The 23257-nt window shown below is 40.9% G+C and overlaps 1 protein-coding gene across 3 annotated transcripts in view; it reads left to right on the top strand.

Moving 5' to 3' along the window:
- Nucleotides 1-662: 662 nt before the first annotated feature.
- The window catches only part of TMLHE (trimethyllysine hydroxylase, epsilon), a 100685-nt gene continuing 78090 nt past the window's right edge, over nucleotides 663-23257 (top strand). For all 3 annotated transcript variants that reach the window (XM_032846272.1, XM_032846273.1, XM_032846274.1), the window contains exons 1-2: nucleotides 663-763; nucleotides 20045-20226. In XM_032846272.1, coding sequence (XP_032702163.1) covers nucleotides 20046-20226 — 181 coding nt within the window. In that variant the 5' untranslated portion in view covers nucleotides 663-763; nucleotide 20045. The remainder of the gene's footprint in view (nucleotides 764-20044; nucleotides 20227-23257) is intronic.

Here is a 23257-nt window from a genome sequence, read left to right as displayed (position 1 = left end):
CATCTCTAATAACTGCAATAGTGCGGTTTCCCATTTTTCAATGTCTGTACAGTGTATTCGTTTGTTTTTGCTCTAGATCTTTTTCCCTCTGCCTTGGATTTCCATCGTACATACTGTTTCATTGTGGTTTTGAATTATGTGTCGTTCTTGAATTTGTACGTGCATTAAGATGTGCATTCTAATGACTTGTTCCCTGTTAGCGTGTACGGGTTTAAGCACGGTATGTGGACCCTGGATAGAAGGACCTGGAACGAATTGGTGGCAGTCCAGCCCTGAGCAGTATGTGACTTAAGTTCAAGAAAGTGGTGCAAAGAAGTGGAAGAATTATTGTTCCAGAAAACCTCAATAAGCAACTTCGTGAGGGGGAGCCTCGGGAGGGGCACTGAACAGGCAAACAAGGAGAGTCAGGTGTCACACGCAGTGTATTTTTGTGGGTCCGTCCATTTTCCTCTCTGCGTCCCCAGCTCCACAGCTGGTAAACGAAGGCGAGCGGAGCACCCGACCGCGACCCTCCCGAATCTAGCTCCCAGCGCGCCCCCGCAGAGGCCGCGGTCCCACGCTCACGCGGCGCCCCCGGCACTCGGCCGGAAGGAGCGGGGCGGGGCCTGTCGGCGGCCGAGCCCCGGCGGCCTGGGGGAGGGGAGCGCGGGAGCAATAGTCTCCAGGAAAAAGCCAAAGACGGGCGCGGGGCTGCCTCCCGAGGCTCTCTCTGCTTGCAGTTCCTCCCGTTTGGCTGACTTGGGAGTCGCGACCTCCGGCACAGGTGGGTTCTGTTCCACCGATCGGGAAGGGGGTGTCTTTGGCGGCTGCGGTGGTTGGGTTTGCCCGGACACTCGCTGTAAGGCCTGGCGAGCGGGGCGCGGGGGACGGCTCCCACCGCGTCTGCTCGGCCCCAGGACGGTGGTACTTACCTTAACCCCCGCGTAGGAGAAGGCCGCTCGCGCCTTGCCGCAGGGCTGTCGTCACGGTTTCCATGCCAGGTGCGCGGCGAGAGCGGCCCGCGGGTGAGCGCAGGGCCAGACGGGCCTAGCTCTCGGCCGGGGCGGCAGGCGCCGGAGCAAGCCCGCGGCGGGGCCGACGCCCAGCCTGCCTCGTTCCGAGCTCCACGGACCTCCCCGCCCGGGCTCCGGCACCGACTGGGGGGGCTCCAGCTGGCGAAGGGTGCCTGACCTACTCGAGCTTCCCGGCTTGGCGGTGGAGTGGAAGGTGGCACTCGGCAGTCTGCAGCGCTGACTTTCTCTCGTTCTAAGATCCACTAGTGTTCTCTGCCCGGATTTTACCCTTTGTCTGCCCCTCCCGAGCGACAGTGCCTAGCAAGAGTCTGGAGCGACCCGGCAGCGCACTGCGAAACTTAGTCGAGGAAGTGCTCTCCATGACTAAAGCCCCTCCAAAAACCCGTGTGAACAGTTTTAACAACTGACTGACCCGGAAGCTGGGAAAAAAGCGTTCATGACCGTGCCTTGGTTGAATGTCAGCTCCAACGACTGCTTGATGAATTCTTTACTATTAAAGATTTTAACCAGATGATTAATGAAAACATTGTGTTGAATGAATACAGTACACTGTCCAGCAAAAGTCTCATCATAAAAGACTTGTGTGATTTAACTATTAACCAATGGCTGAAGGAAAAACGAGCTTTCATATGTAGGAACACTTGCACAATCCATACCCATATAGCATTCTTTTAGAGTTTCTTCTTAGCTGGCTTGTATTCTCAGGAATCTCTATAGTAAAAACTACAGTTTATTTTACAGTAACTATAAAAGCAAAGAATTATAAACACTGTGGACCAACATTTTGTCATTGCAGTTTCACCTCAAGGAACTGCTTAAAATGGTACTGACAACCCTATCTTATGCAAAACACTGTCATCTTTACAGCCAGGAGAGGTCAATGTGTTTGTCATCATACTTAAAGAAGTCATACTCTACCTGGTAACTAGTATGATGAACGTAATCTTTCCCGGGTTGCTTTCAGTCCAGAACTGATGGGGTGGGAAGTGGCATCCTTTGCATGCCCCACCCCATTCTCATTTCTGGGAAATCTACACTGGGACAGAGCACTTCCTGGTTTGGGTATCTGTACCAGAAGCCAGAAGCCGTTCTGGATCTCTGCTTGTCGCCCCTGGGAGAAGCAGTAAAATACCCAGACTGACCCTTGGAGTCCGTAGTGCTGCTGGCAGTGGTACTTTTTGCCTGCGGGCATGAGGGTGGGGGCAGGGGCCATATCGACAGGCCTCTTTGATGCGAAAAGTCTGTCTGGGGTGGAAGCCAAAGTGAGCAGAGATCCACCAGCTGGGTGCCACCGTGACCCTGTTTGGACGACACCAAATGGCCCCTGCGCTCGTAGGGGCCCTACAGTCTGCCACTGCGCTCCCCTAAAGGACTCGCAGGATGACAGGCTCTTGGCCAAACCTGGCCTGCGGGACACTGCAGGTTCCAGGCAAGGGGTGCCTGATAAGGAGGTGGGGGTCCTTCTGGGCACGGGACCTGGTGATTTTCCAAACTGTTGACAAACTGAGAGGGAAACGGTGATAGACTTCTGCTGAGCCGACCTCGAGGGTGACTTTAGGACCGGCTGTTTGGCAGGCACCGATGAATGCTCTGTTTGGCCGCATTTCTACTCTATTCATTTATTCTCTCACTCCAAAGACAATCAATGAATGCTTGCCCTGTGCCAGCATGCTGATCCACTCACGGAGGTTAGTGGCGAGGGAAGACAGTAAGTTTGGGAGGAGAACAGGGACTCCACTTTAAGCACGCTGACTCGGGGACGTCTTCTCTCTTCCTGATTCCCACTAGAGAGTCCATTCAAAGTCTTGCCACTTCTGCTTCCCGAATATGGTTAAACCCATCCGCTTCTCTTGGCCCCCACTGCCACTCCAGACTTTGAGCCAGCAACATGGTTTTGTATGCATCTACTTAAAAAGATTTTTTATGTATCATCGAGGGGTAATTGATACACAGCATTACCTTCTTTTCAGGCGTACGACATACTGATTGGACAATTCTGTACTCAGTACTCACCAGGGTAAGTGGAGTCACCATCCGTCAACGCACAGTGTTATTACAATATTATGGACTCTGTTCCCTGTGCTGTACTTTTCATCTCCGTGGCTTACTTGTTTAGTGATTTTAAAGAATTTTTTTTTTCAAAGATCCAAACCATTGCTTGACCCTCGGCCTTCATGGGAAAACCACCACTCCTTATCAACACCACAGCAACAAGAACACTGCACAACAGCCCAGGGAGCTCTGTACGATCCCTAACACGTTGTGCAAGAGATGAGCTTCCTTTTCTTTTCTCTACTGCCCAGAGGGTCTTTAAAATTTCTCGTATTGGGACAACCTGGATGCACCTAGAGAGTATGGTGTTAACCGAAACAAGTCAGACAGAGAAAAACAAGGACCATACAAATTCCACTTATATGTGGAATTTGAGTGGAAACAGATTCCACCTATATGTGGAATCTAAATTTAAAAAAAAAAGAATTTGAGTGGAAACAGATTCCACTTATATGTGGAATCTAAATTTAAAAAAAAAAGACAAACACAAAAACAGACTATTAGGGGGCACCTGGGTGGCTCAGTGGGTTAAAGCCTCTGCCTTCGGCTCAGGTCATGATCTCAGGGTCCTGGGATTGAGCCCCGCATCTGACTCTCTGCTCAGCGGGGAGCCTGCTTCCCCCTCTCTCTCTGCCTACTTGTGATCTCTGTCAAATGAATAAACAAAATCTTTAAAAAAAAACAGACTATTAAATGCAGGACAAACTGGTGGTTGCCAGAGGAGAAGTGGAGGGGAGGGGTATTGGCAAAATAGGAAGAAATTGTATTGAGGTATAATTTACATACCATAAAATTGACCCATTTTAAGTGTAAACTTCAAGGATTTTTAGTAGATTTATTCAGTGTCACAAACATCACTGTAGCCCTGTTTTTGACATTTCCATCACCTCAATAACATGTCCATTGCCCATTTGCAGTTAATCCTTGTTACTGCCCCTAGCATTGGGCAATATAATCCTTTTGTGTGCATGTGAATTTGCCTATTCTCGGACATTTCATATAAATGGAATCGTACACTCTCTGTGGATTTTTGGAACTTGATTCTGAGCATGATGTTTTCAAGGTTCATTCATATTGTGGCATGAATCACTACTTCATTACTTTCGATGGGTGGATAATGTGCTACTGTATGTATATACTACATTTTATGTATTCATTTATCAGTTTATATACATTTGGTTTATTCCCACCTTTTGGCAGTCATGAAGAAGGCTGCTCTGGGCATTGATGCACTAGTTTTGTACATGTTTTCAGTCGTCTTAGGTGGATACATAGGAATGGACTTGCTCTCCATCTACACTGAAATTTGTTGTTCAGTGTAACCACCTTTATTAATGATCTGAGCTTGAGCCTCAGGATCCCTTGCTGTTTCACTTTGCACTTGTATGTTACGGACATGCTTCTTTCCTTATACCTCATGAACGAAGCTCTGCTAACTTCACATTTTCTTCTGCAGCCTTCTCACCTTCCTCAGCCTTTACAGAACTGAAGAGAGTTAAGGCCTTGCTCTGGGTTAGGCTTTGGCTGAAGGAAATGTTGTGGCTGGTTTGATTGTCTTTGAAGATGACTAAAACTTTCTCCATATCAGCAATAAGACTCTTTTGCTTTCTTATCATTTTTGTGTTCACTGGAGTGGCACTTGCAGGGTCCTCCAAGAACTGTTTATTTGCCTTTACTACTTGATATCTGACACAAGAGGCCCAACTTTCTACCTGTCTCAGCTTTCAACATGCCTCATTAAGCTCAGTCATTTTTGGCTCTTGATTTAAAGTGAGAGACATGAAACTCTTCCTTTCACTTGAGTGCTCAGAAGCGATTGTAGGGTTATTCATAGGCCTGATTTCAGTATTATTGTGTCTCAGGGAATGGGGAGGCCCAAGGTGAGAGAGAGAGATGGGGGAATGCTTGGTCAGTGGAGCAGTCAGAACACACATTTATTAAATTCACTGTCTTCTGTGGGTACAGTTCATGGTGCGCCAAAACAGTTAACAGTAGTAACATCAACTATCGTTGATCACAAATCATAGCAAATATAATAATAATGAAAAAGTTTAAACTATTGTGAGTGACACAGAGACATGAAGTGAACAACTGCTGTTGGAAAAAGAGCTTAATGCAGGGTTTGCCACAAACCTTCAATTTAAAAAGAAATGCAGTGTCTGTGAAGCACAATGAAGAGAAATGGAATAAAATGCCTGTATTGGTGGGTTTGTTGGGGAATTTTGCACTTTCTTTCCTTAGGATGTATTTGTCTTGTTTGATGTAAGATACCAGTCTCACAGAATGAGTTGAGAAGAGTTTCTTGTGTTAACTGTGTATTTTACACGTTTCTACTTATTATCTCTTCCTGATGAATTGACCCTTCTATCATTATGAAACGTCCTTTTTCTAAGCATAGCTACTTCAACTCTTTCGTGGTTACCATTTGCACTGTATACATCTTTTTCACCCTCTTATTCCTTCAACCTCTTTATTTCTTCACATCTAAACGGGGTACAATGTGGAGGGCATATACTTGGATTCTGTTCTTTTATCAAGTCTCACAGTCATTGTCTTTTGATTGGACTGTTTGATCTGTTTACATTTATCATAATTAAAAGTATTGTACTGTGATTGAACTTTTGATGTTTTTTACAGTAATTTCTGGAGTTATTTTTTATAAACTACCCTGGGGATTACAATATGTAATCAATGTAATATAATCTATTTTAAATTAATAATTTAATTCTAGTAACACAGGGAAGCTTTGCTCCTCCATCCTTTGTCCTATTAATATAATAGGATTTACATCTTAATAAATTGCAAGCCCAACAATATAGTTTTTATTTTTTAAATTTTTTTCTTTTTTTAATTATGTTAGTCACCATACAGTACATCAATAGTTTTTTTTTACAGATTTTTATTTATTTATTTGAAAGACAGAGATCACAAGTAGGCAGAGAGGCAGGCAGAGAGAGAGAGGAGGAAGAGGAGGAAGCAGGCTCCCCACTGAGCAGAGAGCCTGAGGCGGGGCTCGATCCCAGGACCCTGAGATCATGACCTGAGCTGAAGGCAGAGGCTTTAACCCACTGAGCCACCCAGGCACCCCACATCATTAGTTTTTGATGCAGTGTTCCATGATTTGTTGTTTACATATGACAGTGCTCCATGCTATACATTTCCTCCTTAATACCCACCACCAGGCTCACCCATTCCCCCTACACCCCACTTTCTCAGAGAAAACATAAAAGAGGATCTTCATTTTTTAAGTTCACACTGACAATCTTTTTTTGTAATTGGGATATTTAGACCATTTATATATAAAGTGACTATTGATATTTTTAGATTTATATTTACCATTTTGTTAATATGTCCATGTCACATTTCTTCGTTGTTTCCTTTTGCCCTCTTTTTCTGCCTTCTCCTTTTCTTTTAAGTTTATTTATTTATGTATTTGACAGGCAGAGATCACAACTAGGCATAGAGGCAGGCAGAGAGAGAGGGGGAAGCAGGCTCCCCACTGAGCAGAGAGCCTGATGCGGGGCTCCATCTCAGGACCCTGGGATCATGACCTGAGCCGAAGGCAGAGGCTTAACCCACTGAGCCACCCAGGTGCCCCTTTTCCGCCTTCTCTTGTTTTACGTGTACATTTTATGTGATTCCATTTTTATCTCCTTTCTCAAAATTTCAGTTACACTTTTTCAAGTTTTCTTTAGTGCTTGCCCAGAGTTTATGATATATGTATTTTTTAACTAATCTGAGTCCACTTCCAAATAAGACTATTCTGCTTCACGTGTGGTGCATAAACCTTATAACAGAATACTCCTAATTCTTTCCTCTAATCTGCTATGATTTTTCTTCTAAGCATTAAATTTTTATATGCTGTAATTACCCATCACATTGTTACTTTTATTACTTAAAACTATTATTTTTTAGAACAATTAGGAATAAGAACACCTAAAATATTTTTACCTTTATTTATTCCTTTCCTGATGCCCTTTGCCTCTGAATGGAGACACAAGTTTCTGATACATATCACTTTCCTCTCCCTGAAAAACTTCTTTTAATATTTATTGCAGGACATAAACTGCTGGTGATTGAATTCTCTCAGTTTTTGTTTGAGAAAATCTTTCATTCTCCTACACTTTTTTTTAAAGATTTTATTTATCTATTTGACAGAGATTAAAGTAGGCAGAGAGGCAGGCAGAGAGAGAGGGGGAAGCAGTCTCCCCGCTGAGCAGAGAGCCCGATGTGGGGCTCAATCTCAGGACCTCGAGACCACGACCTGAGCCGAAGGCAGAGGCTTAACCTACTGAGCCACCCAGGCGCCCCTCTCCTACACTTTTTAAAATTTCTTTTTATTTTGTTTTAGTTTCAGAGGTAGAATTTAGTGATTCATCCATTGCATAGAACACCCAGTGCTCATTACACCAAGTGCCCTCCTTAATGCCCATCACCCAATTATCCCTCCCCCCGCAACCTCCCTTCCAGCAACCCTCAGTTTGCTTCCTAGAGTTCAGTGTCTCTTACGGTTAGCTTCCCTGTCAATTTTCATCTTATTTTATTTTTCCTTCCCTTTGCCTGTGTTCATCTGTTTTGTTTCTTAAACTCCACAAATGCGTAAAATCATATGGCATTTGTTTTTTTCCGACCAACTTATTTCACTTAGCATAATACTCTCTACTTCCATCCATGTCATTGCAAATGACAAGATTTCAATTTTTTGATGGCTGAGTAATATTCTATTATATATAAATAGATAGATAGATAGATATATCTATAGATAGATAGATCTCACTTCTTTATCCCTTCAGCAGTCAATGGACATCTGGGCTTTTTCCATGGTTTGGCTGTTGTGGATAATGCTGCTATAAACATTGGGGTGCATGTATCCGTTTGTATCCTTTGGGTAAATACCCAGTAGTGTAATTGCTGGGTCATGTGGGTAGCTCTATTTTCAACTTTTTTAGGAACCTCCATACTGTTTTCCAGAGTGGCTGCACCAGCTTGCATTCCCACCAAAAGTGTAAGAGGGTTACCCTTTCTCCACATCCTCTCCAACATTTGTTGTTTCCTGACTTGTTAATTTTAGCCATTCTGACTGGTGAGAGGTGGTACCTCATTGTGGTTTTGATTTGTATTTCCCTGATGCCCTGGAATGTTGAGCACTTCTTCCTGTGTTTGTTGGCCATTTGGATGTCTTTGGAGAAATGTCTGTTCATGTCTGCCCATTTTTTGACTGGATTTTTTTGGGGGGTGTGTTGAATTTGATAAGTTCTTTATAGATTTTGGATACTAGCCGTTTATCTAATACATCATTTGCAGATATATTCTCCCATTCTTTCAGTTGTCTTTTGGTTTTGTTGACTGTTTCCTTTTCTGTGCAGAAGCTTTTGATCTTGATGAAGTCCCAACAGTTCATTTTGCCCTTGCTTCCCTTGCCATTGGCGATGTTCCTAGGAAGAAGTTGCTGTGGCTGAGGTCAAAGAGGTTGCTGCCTGTGTTCTCCTCAAGGATTTTGATGGATTCCTGTCTCACATTGAGGTCTTTCATCCATTTTGTGTCTATTTTTGTGTGTGGTGTAAGGAAATGATCCAGTTTCATTCTTCTGCATGTGGCTGTCCAGTTTTCTCAACACCATTTGTTGAAGAGACTGTCTTTTTTCAAGTGGTTGTTCTTTCCCATTTTGACAAAGATTATTTAACCATAGAATTGAGGGTCCATATCTGGGCTCTCTACTCTGTTCCACCAGTCTATGTGTCTGTTTTTGTGCCAGTACCATGCTGTCTTGGTGATCACAGCTTTGTAGTAAAGCTTGAAATCAGGCAACATGATGCCCCCGGTTTTGTTTTTCTTTTTCAACATTCCTTAGCAATTCGGGGTCTCTTCTGGTTCCATACAAATTTTAGGATTGTTTGCTCCCGCTCTTTGAAAAATGCCGGTGGAATTTTGATCAGGATGGCATTGAAAGTACAGATTGCTCTGGGCAGTACAGACATTTTAACAATGTTTATTCTTCCGATCCAAGAGCATGGAATGGTCTTCCATCTTTTTGTGTCTTCTTCAATTTCTTTCATGAGTGTTCTGTAGTTCCTTGAGTACAGATCCTTTACCTCTTTAGTTGGGTTTATTCCCAGGTATCTGATGGTTCTTGGTGCTATAGTAAATTGAATTGATTCTCTAATTTTCCTTTCTGTATTTTCATTGTTAGTGTATAAGAAAGCAACTGATTTCTGTACATTGATTTTGTATTCTGCCACATTACTGAATTGCTGTATGAGTTCTAGTAGTTTGGGGGTGGAGTCTTGGCTTTTCCATATAAAGTATCATGTCATCTGTGAAGAGAGAGAGTTTGACTTCATTGCGAATTTGAATACCTTTTATTTCCTTTTGTTGTCTGATTGCTGTTGCTAGGAATTCTAGTACTATGTTGAACAAGAGTGGCGAGAGTGGGCATCCTTGTCGTGTTCCTGATCTCAAAGGGAAGGCTGTCAGCTTTTCCCCATTGAGGATGATATTTGCTGTGGGTTTTTCATAGATAGATTTTATGAAGTTGAGGAATGTACCCTCTATCCCTATACTTTGAATCGTTTTAATCAGGAACGGATGCTGGATCTTGTCAAATGCTTTTTCTGCGTCAACTGAGAGGACCATGTGGTTCTTCTCTCTTCCCTTATTGATTTGTTCTGTCACATTGATTGATTTGCCAATGTTGAACCACCCTTGCAACCCAGGGATAAATCCCACCTGGTCGTGGTGGATAATCTTTTTAATGTACTGTTGGATCCTATTAGCAAGGATCTTGTTGAGAATCTTAGCATCTATATTCATCAGGGATATTGGTCTGAAATTCTCCTTTTTGGTGGGGTCTTTGCCTGGTTTGGGGATCAAGGTAATGCTGCCAGAAAACTACTTGTTATAAATGAGATGGGCTCAACAACAGGAAGATGCATAAATTCAAGCCTTAGTGAATATGTAAGACTCAGGAAATATTATTCCCATGATGCCTCACTAAAGAATTTAATGAAAATAAAAAAGCTTCAGATAACCAAGAAATCATAGGAGACATTTGGCGTACATTTGATGGTGATCTGTAACTATATTTACCTGTAAAGCTAAGAATAAATGATGGTGATGAAATAACAGAAGAGAGGCAAATATTTTATACTCTGAAATGTAGATATTACATAAGCAACAAAAGTGGGTGTAGAAGGAAGATAACATCATAGATATTAACTAGGAGTAAGAAGATAGAAGTTTAGGGCGCCTGGGTGGCTCAGTTGGTTGTGTCAGCCTTCAGCTCAGATTATGATCCCAGGGTTCTGGGATCAAGTCATACATACATTGGGCTCCCTGCTCAGTGGGTAGTGCTTCTCCCTCTCTCTATGCCCCTCCCCCCGACTCATGTGCTCGCTTGCTCTCTGTCTCAAATAAATTTTTTTAAAAAAGGAAAATACAGGTTTAAATTAGAGGCTGGGTCAGAAGGAAGGAGAGGCAAAAAGAGAATACTAGCAAATTTCATTATGGCTCATAAAGGACAGCAATAGCAAGTTACCTTTAAAAGGAGGATAAAAGTATATCTGATACAGTCCCAGCTTAGAATCTTTGCACTGACCTACTTTACACCAGGTATCTTCATGACTAACTCCCTCATTGGTCAAAAGTCATCTTTCTCAAAGAGATTTATCCTTACCAGCATATTTAAAACTCCTACTACCTCCAGCATACCCCTTTTTCCTGCTGGATTTTTTTAATAGCTCCTATCATCTTATAATATATTATGTAATTTAATTATGTATTATTTTTATCTTTAATCATATGCCTCCTCTCACTAGAAGATATACTCCATGAAAGCAGGATTTTTTGTCTCTTTTGTTCACTTATATATCCCAAGTACCTAAAATACTGCCTGGCAGAAAGTTGGCACCCAATAAAGATTTTTTAAATGAGTTGATTAACCATGGGGCGCCTGGGTGGCTCAGTGGGTTAAGCCGCTGCCTTCAGCTCAGGTCATGATCTCAGGGTCCTGGGATCGAGTCCCACATCGGGCTCTCTGCTCAGCAGGAAGCCTGCTTCCCTCTCTCTCTCTCTCTGCCTGACTCTCCGTCTACTTGTGATCTCTGTCTGTCAAGTAAATAAATAAAATCTTTTAAAAAAAATGAGTTGATTAACTAATTAGTTAAGAGTGTCAGGGAAGTTTTCTCCAGTGATTTGATTTTTAATCTTAGACCTGAAGAATGAGTAGAAAGAATAAGAGGGAAAACATGGTAGGCAGAGGACACATGTAAAGATCCTGAGGTCGTGGGGCAAGATGGAGCCAATTACGTAAAGCCTTTGTAAAGAGATGACTCTGTCCTTTTGCCTGCCCTCGAGGAGCTCTCAGCAAATAGGGAGAAAAAAATGACTAAACAGGTGGTTATTACACATGTTGTAAATGCACGAATAAGGGTATGCACAAAGAATGGTGAAAACATTGACTAGGCAGCTATTAACTTTTCTGAGGGCATTCAGGAAGATATTACAAAAAAAGGTGACATTCGAGCTAGGTCTCAGGCCAGAGAGTGACATGATGAAAGAGTTTTAAGAAGATTAATCTGGCAATAGTATGGAAAATAGATTGGAATATGGATGGACTAGAGGCAAGGAAACCATCTAGTCTATGGCAGTAGTCCAGGTATGAGGTGATGAAGGCATCTATAGGAATGGAAAAAGAAGGACAAATCTGAGACACATTTGGAAGGAAAAATTGATGGGAGCTAAATGGATTCTTGGCTTTAAGCCTTTCAGGAGGTAATGCTTCTTCCTTAGTAATAACCATGAAAAGATTCAAATTGACCTATTATGTAATTGCCTTCCCTGACTAGAATTTCTAGCTATGGCTATTCTCCAAAAGTTTCTGTTATTGTGATTGATACTTGTTGGACCTTAATTTACATTAAGATGATTTTAGACTCTAAAGGTTGGGAAGCTCTCAAAAACACAATTTTGACTATGAAACAGCAAATTATTCTGTTAAAGGAGAAATGAGGGAAACCATGGGACTACATAGGAAGTTTTACAATGAGCTCATAGTTCCTATTTTAAAAGAATACTAATACAAAAGATGGAAAAGAAGGAGGAATATAACAGGTGACATGTGCCTAAAGGATTAGTATCTGCAAGCATAAGGCCCAAAATTACCTCAGGCTTATAGAAACACATATTTGCAAAGACAACAAGAACAACATTCTGCCTATGTTCTCAGAAAGAAAAAGTATATGTGTCCTGACGTAGGTAAGCTATAACTCAGATGATATCATTAGACTACTCTTCAATGATCAAAAGAATTAAGGAGAATAAGAGAAGTGCTTTATGACTGGATTTATGTAAAACTTCTAAGGGAGAATTTTCAGTCTACTAATCCATAAACTAAATATCTCCGGGCTTAGATCCTAGAACAGATTTCAAGAAAGTGTGTACTTAGATAATTACAAAGTGTTATCAGCAAAGACATTCCACAAAAATGTAATTTTATTTTTAAAAATATTATTAGAGGTAATTTATGGAAATATGGCAGACATAATGTACATTCAATGAATGAATGAAATTTCATCAAGACTTTAACAAACCTTTTTTTTATTAATATATAATGTATTATTTGCCCCAGGGGTGCAGGTCTGTGAATCATCAGTCTTACACACTTCACAGCACTCACCTTAGCACATACCCTCCCCAATGTCCATAACCCAACCACCCTATCCCTCCCCCTCACCCCCCAGCAACTCTCAGTTTGTTTCCTGAGATTAAGAGTCTCTTATGGTTTGTCTCCCTCCCGATCCCATCTTGTTTCATTTTTTCCTTCCCTACCCCCCAAACCGCCCACATTGCCTCTCTAATTCTTCATATCAGGGAGATCATAATGATAACTGTCTTTCTCTAATTGACTTATTTCGCTAAACGTAATACCCTCTAGTCCCATCCACGTCATTGCAAATGGCAAGAGTTTAGGGTTTTTTGTGGCTTTTTAAAAAAAAATTATTGATTGATTTGACAGAGAGAGTGCACAAGTAGGCAGAGAGGCGGGCAGAGAGAGAGGGGGAAGCAGGCTTCCCACTGAGCAGAGAGCCCAATGCGGGGCTCGATCCCAGGACCCTGGGATCATGACCTGAGCCAAAGGCAGAGGCTTAATCCACTGAGCCGCTCAGGCGCCCTGAGTTTGGGGTTTTTGATGGCTGCATGGTATTCCATTGTATATATGAACTGCATCTTCTTTATCCATTCATCTGTTAATAGACATCTAGGGTCTTTCCATAGTTTGGCTATTGTGGACATTGCTGCTATAAACATTCGGGTGCACATGCCCCTTTGGATCACTACATTTGTATCTTTAGGGTAAATACCCAGTAATGCGATTGCTGGGTCATAGGGTAGCTCTATTTTCAACTGTCTGAGGAACCTCCATGCTGTTTTGCAGAGTGTCTGCACCAGCTTGCATTCCTGCCAACAGCGTAGGGGGTTCCCCTTTCTCCGCATCCTCACCAGCATATGTCATTTCCTGACTGGTTAGTTTTAGCCATTCTGACAGGTGTGAGGTGGTATCTCATCGTGGCTTTGATTTGTATTTCCCTGATGCCCAGTGATGTGGAGTCTTTTTTCAGGTGTGTGTTGGCCATTTGTGTGTCTCGTTTGGGTAAGTGTCTGTTCCTGTCTTCTGCCCATTTCTGGCCTTCCTTTCTTGCTAAGAATCCACACATTTAGCTTCTTTCACATTGTTGGCTGGATTCAGTTCCACATGGCTGTGGGACTGAGGCTGCTGTTTCCTTCTCGCACATCATCTGGTCGTCACTCTCATCTTCTTGAGACTGCGTGCATTACTTGTCTTGTAGTCCCCTCCACTTTCAAAGCAAATGGAGAATCTCCTTCACAGCAAACCCCTCTCTGGCTTCAAATCTCTTTCACCAGAAAGGGCCTGTCCATTTCAAGGGATTGCTGGTGTAGGTCAGCCTAGCTAAGGATCTTTCTTAAAGTCCTCTGTGTCATATACATTGCCTAATCACTCAAGTGAAATCCCATCGTATTCATACTCTAGGGGAAGGGATTATAATTTGGCAAGGGTCACCAGATGTCATTTTAGAATTATGCTTATCATAATCATCAAGTCATAGATTCAAAACATCCTGTAATTCAAAGAATAATAATACAAAGAATACCTAATCTAGCTGTATTTTGTAAAAACTGCTAAAAAAATAAAAAGAAGAAAACAGAAAAGCAGTTGGAGAAAAAAGATGTATTACTTTACAAGGAGCAGCAATTAGATTGGCATTGATTTCCCAACAAAAACAACATGAACATACTAGAATGATATTTTCAAAATGCTGGACGGGGTAACTGCCAATCTAAATATCTATATCCAGTGAAAATATCTTTGAAAAACAAACACAGTCTGTGTGAGAGAGACTGTGGACTCTGAGAAACAAACTGAGGGTTTTGGAAGAGGGGTGGGAAGTTGGGTGAGCCTGGTGGTGGGTATTAAGGAGGGCACGGATTGCACGGAGCAGTGGGTGTGGTGATAAACAATGAATTTTGGAACACTGGGAAAAAAAAAGGTAACGTGGTGTTTTTACATGGTCCAAAACTTAGGGAATCTGCCACTAAACTCCAAAGGACATATTAATGATCTTCAAGCAGGAGCAAAATGATCCCAAATAAAAGCTTGGAGCTATATGATGGAAAGCAGTACAATGGTAAGGTTAAATATGTGGGTAGATCTGAATGTCCATTGATTATATAAAACAAAGATAATAATGTCATGTTGTGTGAGATATGTGTATGTTAATTAAAATACACAACAAACTATAGTTGTGGAAAGAGCAGAAATGGAGCCAATATAAATTTTCTAATTTTCATTATAATTTAATAAATCAAAGATACATGTTGTAAGCTGTAGAATAAGTCCTTTTTAAAAGCCAGTAAAAGAATGTATAATTAACAAGTAAACAAAGGAGGAAATGATAATACAAATTACGTAATCAGTGCAGAACAAAGGAAGATGGGAAAGGTAACAAAACAGGCAAGATAAACGGAAAGAAAACATTGATATAGGAGAGTTAAACTCAAATATATCAATAATTATGTTAAGGGCTTCCTGGGCGGCTCAGTCAGTGAAGCACCTGTGTTTGGTTAGTTAAGTCTTGGGTCCTAGGATCCATCCTGGCATTGGGCTCCCTGCTCAGTGGGGTTAGGGTTAGAGCTTTTGCTTCTCCCTGTGCCAGCTGCTCTCTCTGTGCTTGTTCACCATGTCTCTGTCAAATAAATTAATAAAGTCCTTTTAAAAAAAAAAGCTGTTTGAAACAAAGTGCATAAAGTATGTTATACAGTTTAAGGGTTAGGGTTCATTCATTCTGAATCCACATTGCCAGGTGCCCTTCCTCAACTGTCAGCTGTGACTCCTGACTTAGCTGTTATCATCATTTCCTCATTTTTCTTTAGAATTTTAGCACCTAGAGGTGCCTCTGTGGCTACGTTGTTGAAGCATCTGCCTTCAGCTCATGCCATGTCCCCGTGGTCTTGGGATCAAGTCCCTCTTTAGGCTCCCTGCTCAGGGGACCCTCTTCTCCCTCTCCTGGCTCGTGCTGTCTGTTGCTGTGTCTGTTTTTCTCTCTCAAATAAATAATTAAAACCTTAAAAAAATAATGATTCTGTTCAATGTAAATGAACTGAACAGATTAATGAAATGACAATTATTAAACTGTTTAAAAAAAGAAAATATACTCTTCTTTAATGAAACAAGATGGGATTGGGAGGGAGAGAAACCATAAGTGACTCTTTTTTTTAAAGATTTTATTTATTTATTTGACAGACAGAAATCACAAGTAGGCAGAGAGGCAGAGAGAGAGGAGGAAGCAGGCTCCCCGCTGAGCAGAGAGCCCTATATGGGGCTCGATCCCAGGACCCTGGGATCATGACCTGAGCCGAAAGCAGAGGCTTTAACCCACTGAGACACCCAGGTGCCCCCATAAGTGACTCTTAATCACACAAAATAAACTGAGGGTTGCTGGGGGGAGGGGGGTCGAGAGGGGGGTTGGGTTATGAACATTGGGGAGGGCATGTGCTATGGTGAGTGCTGTGAAGTGTGTAAACCTGGTGATTCACAGACCTGCACCCCTAGGGATAAAAATACATTATATGTTTATTAAAATAAATAAATTTATTTATTTATTTAAAAAATAAAAAAAAATATAACGATGCTATTTATAAAAAAACGGAAGTTACATGTAAAAATATAGGAAGATCGAAAGTAAAAGGGTGTAAGAAGTATACTATGCGAACAGTATCCAAGAATCAACAGAAGTAGATACAGTAATGACGGGGAAAAAAGGGGTACCGCTACCCATTCCCCTTTCCGGGGTCTTTCCTGCGCCACCTGGCACTGTGTAGCATGCTTGTCAAGAGACGAAATGATGACTGAGTCCAGTAATTTGGAACAAAGGGAGGCCCGAAGGGGCTGCACCCCGTAGCACTAGCAAGAAGGGCAGGCGCCAGGGCGAAGGTCCGGTCCAGGGGGGGCGGGGGGGCTCTCGGCTGTATTATCATGGAATGTAAAGTATGCGGAGAGAAAAACAGCTCCAGAGCGTGATCACGTGAGGGGCAGCTGGGAGCTGTGTATGTGACTGATACTGTGGACCCTAGTAGGCCATTAACCAGAGGGCGACAGGGCACGGGAGAACTGGCCTCAGCAGGCCTAGCTCTGGTACTGACCCCCGGTCGTCACTGTTTGCAGCGCGGGATATGCCTAAATTCAAAGATCGAACCACTGTGGAAATCTCAGGCTAAAGTGTAGGAATCTTTACTAGACAGAGGTGTGTTGTGTAATACCCATTTTGTGGACACAGAAAACTAGATGATATCCTGGGCCATAAAGCAAGTCCCAGAAACCTTAAACAATTACAGCTACACTGGTTTTTGGTTTGTTTTTCTTTGGCCACAGTGAAATGAAGTTAGAAAATAGTAATGAGGAAACTGGAAAATCTCCCTAAAATGTGTAGTACACTTTTAAATGACCTACAGGTCACACTATAAAAATCACGATGTAAATTAGAAAATATTTTAAGACTGACTGAAGAATGGCAATATTACATATCAAAATTCATGGCCAGAAGAATTTTTATGGCAGTCAAAAAGTGAGAATAGGCTGTATGAACCTGTGATGATGGCTGTTTGTCCAAAGCCATAGAATGTAGAGTGAACCGTAATGTAAACTGTGGTCGTTGGGTGACAAAGATGTGTCAGCACAGGTTCATCAGTTGTGACAAATGTAACAAAAGTGGTGAGGCATGCTGTTAGGGTTAGGGTTGGGAGAAAGGGCTTATATGAGAAATCTCTTACCTCACCCTCAATTTTGCTGTGAAAAAGACTTCTCTGAAGAAATAAAATCTTAATTAAAGAAATGTTTACTGGGCAAAAGAGCTGAACAGATACTTGGCCAAAGAAAAGATACAGATGGTAATTAAGACTATGAAAAGATGTACAACATAATATATAACTAGGGAAATGCAAATTAAAATACTGAAGTATCATGCACAACTATTAGAATGCCTAAATTTTAAAAAACTGACTATACCAATGTAGAGCGAGGATGCACAGAACAGGACTTCTGGTTCATCGCTGATGGAATACAGAATCGTCCGGCTACTGTGGATGACAGTTTCAGACTTTCTTATAATGTTACATATAGGTTTAGCATGTGACCCATCAGTAATGCTCTTAAATATGTATACCCACGTGATCTGAAATCTACTAAATGGAAAAATGTATTCTTTTAAAAGATTTTATTTATTTGACAGAGAGGGAGATCACAAGCAGGCAGAGAGGCAGGCAGGGAGAGAGAGAGGAGGAAGCAAGCTCCGCACTGACCAGAGAGCCCGATGTGGGGCTTGATCCCAGGACCCCGGAATCATGACCTGAGCCAAAAGCAGAGGCTTAACCTGCTGAGCCACCCAGGTGCCCCAAAAAATGTATTTTTGTATGTGCATATGGAAGGTTGGAGATTTCAACTGTGTGTGATCTGAAGTTGGTCCTCCAAACTGTTTATTGTTGATGAGCTTTCTTGAAAGAATGGGAATGACAAATATAGAGGAAAGGAGGCTTTCACTTTTCATGTTATATATTTCTGTGTTGACTTTATTTTTCTTTCCTTTTTTTCTTTATGCACATGAACAAATATTATTTTGTAAATGAATACAAAACAATGAAACACTTCTACAAATAACAAACATTATGTGGAGTCTGTGCAGTTTTACCAAGCATAGTTAACTGCTTTCTTCTTTGCACTCTGTGTTTGAAAATATCATAAGTAGTGGTAGCTTCTTAAATGGTGGCTGGGATTGCAGAATTATTTACGTTTATTTTCCTGGTACTTAAGAAAGTACCTGTTATACACATGCTCAGTAATATTTGTTGGGTGAAATAATGAAGGAATGAATAAATATACTTGCTTCAGAGTGCTTTTTGTGGGGAGTAATCCAACGTAAGGGAGAAGAGTGAGAAGAGTATTTGATTAAGAATTGAGCTTTAGGGGCACCTGGGTGGCTCAGTGGGTTAAGCCTCTGCCTTCGGCTCAGATCATGATCCCAGGGTTCTGGGATCGAGCCCCACATCGGGCTCTCTGCTCAGCAGGGAGCCTGCTTCCTCCTCTCTCTCTGCCTGCCTCTTTACCTACTTGTGATTTCTATCTGTCAAATAAATAAATAAGATCTTTAAAAAAAAGAGAATTGAGCTTTAGACCAGGGGTTGGAAAGATTATACTTTGAAGGACCAAATTGCAAATATTGTAGACTTTGCAGGCCACATACGGTCTTGTTCTTAGCTTGTGGACTATATAAAAAGTGGCATGGGCCATAATTTTCCAGCCTCTGTCTTAGATGATAACTATACGTAGGAAGTTTGGAAACAGGACACAATAGAACACATATATGTAACCCAGATATCAGCAGAGCCCGCTTATGCTCTGCTCCTTTCTTGTACCCATAAAATTTCAATAAATTTGACTTTAGCTCTGTTATTTGGAACCCTCCCCAGGTCATCAGCATACTCTGTTACATCTCTAGCTATGGCCTTTGTGTATATGATTGGTATCATCCCACATCAACATGAAATTCAGTCATTTCATCAGCTTACACACACACACACACGCACACACACTCGTACATATGCACTGAAAATAAGCCTTTTATGGGTTTAGCGACCTTACAGGGTTATTCACATCAAGCATCATACAGCTTCTATACAGTTGCATGCCTTTCTCCGTCTTTTCCCAGAGGACAAATTAATTATTTTAAAGGTATTATGCAAATGAAGTTTTTAAATTAATTTTCCTGAAGCCATAACAGTGAGGGAGTCACCAACTCTAAGCAGGTTTATCAAGGTACTTTTACCAACAGATATATTTTATCCCTAGCATTAAGTATTATAATAATTAGAATAATAGCAGCTGACATATATAGGACTTACTATAGGACAGACACAGTTTAAGTACTTTAGTCTTCATACTAAACCCATGAAATAAGTATTATTATTATTCTCATTTTACAAAACAGGAAACTAGAGTCACTGAGAATTTAAGTGACTTGTTCACAATCACACTTCGTCAGTGGAAAAAAGTTTCAAGAAGTCATGTGAGGGTGTCACAAGTGGAGAGGCCCAAAAGGATGAGTTCTGAAAAGCAATTCTTATATGTGGTTGGAAGGTTAAAATTAGTGAATTTTGAAAGAACCACTTCAGTTAAATAGTATGATAGAAGCAAGATTATAAGGCATAAATAAATGTAGCTGGTGAGAAAATGGAAGTAATGGTTATAGACCACTTATGCTCAACTTTGCAGAATTTTTCTTTTGTTTAATCCTCTGTAGTTGAGGTAATTAATTATATTCTTTTATATAGTTACATCTGTAGTGTTATTCCTGCAACCTCATAAAGGTTCTTAAATGTTACTAACTCTCTCTCCTTATTGTCAAATTTTCTAGGATGTGGTACCACAGGTTGTCCCACCTACAAAGCAGTCTCCAGAACCTGCTGAGGAGAGGAGTCACATGTTGGGCTTTCCAACAGCCCAGCTTCAAAAGCTTATTTCCATTAGCCACCCATTGGCACCATACAGCCTCTGAGTCTCTAAATTGTGCTTGGCAGCAACATGAAGATCATTTTGGTAAGATATGTGGAGATAGATACTTTATTTTTTTAACTTTGTTTTAATTTAAGTTAACAGATAGTGTAGTATTAGATTCTGGTGGACAGTATAGTGATTCAGCAGTTTCATGCAACACCTGGTGCTTGTTACAAGTGCGCTGTTTAATCCCCATCCCTTATTTCCCCCATCCCCCCAGCACCTCCCCTCTGGTGACCATCAGTGTCTTCTCTATAGTTAAGAGTCTATTTCTTGGTTTGCCTCTCTGTTTTTCTCGCCATTTGCTCATTTGTTTTGTTTCTTAAATTCCACATATGACTGAAATCATAAGGTATTTGTCTTTCTCTGACTTACTTCGCTTAGCATAATACTCTATAGCTCCATCCATGTCATTGCAAATAGCAAGATTTCATTCTTTTTCATGGCTGAGTAATATTCCATTATGTATATGCCACATAAATGAAATTTAACATCTTACCCATTTACCCTTTAAAAGATTTATTTAGTTTAAAGAGAGAGAGTAAGGAGGGGGTGGCTGGAGAGAGAATCCTCAAGCAGATTCCCTGCTGGGCACAGAGCCTGAGATGGAGCTGTATGCCAGGACTCTGAGTTCATGACCTGCGCTAAAAGCAAGAGTCGGCTGCTTAACCGACTGAGCCACCCAGGAGCCCCATCTTACTTATTTCCTAAGTGTACAGTTCAGGTGGTAATTATGTTTACATTGTTGTGCAATATCAGTTACTGATTATGTGGGCTGAACATACTTTTCTGAAGTCTACAGGACCTCTAACTGTTTATCTCCAAGATTATCCTACAGGTTGCAAGAAAGACAAAAATAATATTAAGGCAACAGTATAATCTCATCTCAGCAAGGGGAAGGGAGCATTGCTCTACTCCAGTTCCACTCTGTCTCTCTATCTCATATAAGGGGAAAAAAAGAAATAAAAGAAAGCCTCAGTATATAGGGAGGTGGGTTTCAAAGGCATAGACTGCGAATGATACAGCCAGGTAAAGTATTAGGTAGCAGAAGGGGCAGAAAAAAGCTTTATGCCTGTGTATAAGTTTCCTAAAACTGCTATAACCAATTACCATAAACTAGTTGGCTTAAAACAACAGAAATTTACTTTTTCACAGTTCTGGAAACTAGAAGTCTGAAATAAAGGCATTGCCAGGGATATACTCCCTCCAAAGGCTCTTTTTGTCCCCTTCTAGATTCTGACAGTTGCTAACAATCCTTGACTTGTGGCAACATCATTCATCCTCTGCTCATTGTCACATGGCTTCTTCCCTGTGTCTTCTCACATATCTTTCTTTGTAAGGACACCAGTTGTCAGGTTTAGGACCCACTCTAGGCCAGTAGGACTTCATCTGATCTTCATTATCTTCAAAGACCCTCTTTCCAAATAAAGTCTCTTTCACAGATACTAGAGATCAGGACTTCAACATCTTTTGGGGGAATACAATTCAACCCATAAACCTGGAAAGGGACAGAAACAATTGTGAAGGTTACAATCCAAAGACAGACCTAGTCCCACTGTTCACTCCAAAGACTGAGATTTAATCCAAATATTAGATAATGCCCTAACCAGCTAATACACCTTCAGTTAAAGTAACAGCACATTGCAGCTGGGAGAGCTGCAAGAGACAGACTGTTTCTGCGATCTAGCACAAAGAGAAGGGCCAAGGCCAAGAGGGAAGACAAAAACAAGGTCACTAGAGGAATTGATGCCTTTGGTATCCATAGAGAGAAGAAACATTAGACATAACCCATCTCTTGGCCAGATTGGTATAAATACTCACCCTAAAGCCCTGTTTACCTCAGTGTCTACTGCTTTATACAACATGGTTGCCTTTTAACAACAACAAAATTACAAAGCGTGCTAAAAAGCAACAAATAATAATTTGAAGAAGCAAAGCACCATCAGAACTAGACTCACATGTGACACAGTTGTGGAAAATATTGGTCAGAAAATTAAAATTGCTGTGATTAATATGTTAAGGACTCTAATGGAGAAGGTAGACAAAATGAAAGACCAGATGGATATGTCAGCAGAGTGATGAAACACTAAGAATTTTCTAAAATCAAAATCACAGTAACAGATTTAAAGAATGACTTGGTGGGCTTATCAGTAGACTTGACACATTTAAGGATAGAATAAGTAAATGTAAAGGATAGGTCAATAGGAATTACCTAAACTGAAATGCAAGAGAGAGAGAGAGAAAACAAAAATATATACAATATTCGGAAACTGTGGGACAATACCAAGGGATAGAGAAAGAAACACCATGCAAATAATCAAACCAGTTGTAGCTATATTTCAGACAAAGCAGTCTTCAGAACAAGGAAGAGTATTAGGGATAAAGAGGCATATGAACAGAGTGATAAAGGAATCAGTTATTTAATGGAACATGTAACAATCCTAAAAATGTAGCACCTAAGAACAGACCATCAAATTACATAAAGCACAAACCGATAGAGATAAAAGTGGAAATAAAAAATCCACAATTGTCCTTGGAGACTTTAAAACCTCTCAGTCATTGATAAATTAAGAAGGCAGAAAATCAGTAAGGACATAAATAACCTGAACAGCACTATCAACCAACTTGACCTAATTGACATTTATAGAACAATCCATCCAGCAGAAGTAAAGTACACATTGTTCTGAAATATAAATGAACATCCACCAAGATAGACCACATTTGGGGCCATTAAAAAAATCCCAACAAACTTAAAAGAATCTAAAAAATAGAATATGTACTCTGACCACAAGGGAATCAACTAGAAATCAATAATAGAAAAATAGTTATAAAAGTCTCCAATATTTGGAGATTAAACTATACAGTTCCAAAAAATGTATAGGTATAAAGTCTCAAAGTTAAAAATATTTTGAACTAAATGAAAATGAATATACGGCTTATCAAAATTTATGGTAAGCAGCTAAAGCAGCAGTTGGAGGGAAATATGTAGCAATAAATGCATTTATTAGAAAAGAATAAAGGTCTAAAGTCAATAACCTGTACTTCTCCATTGGGAAATTAGATAAAGAAGAGC

Source organism: Lontra canadensis, unplaced genomic scaffold (assembly GCF_010015895.1).
Source record: "Lontra canadensis isolate GAN:19392208 unplaced genomic scaffold, GSC_riverotter_1.0 scaffold174, whole genome shotgun sequence".
Lineage (NCBI taxonomy): Eukaryota > Metazoa > Chordata > Mammalia > Carnivora > Mustelidae > Lontra > Lontra canadensis.
The sequence above is the reverse complement of the archived record's forward strand: the minus strand, read 5'-3'. Positions and strand labels throughout refer to the sequence as shown.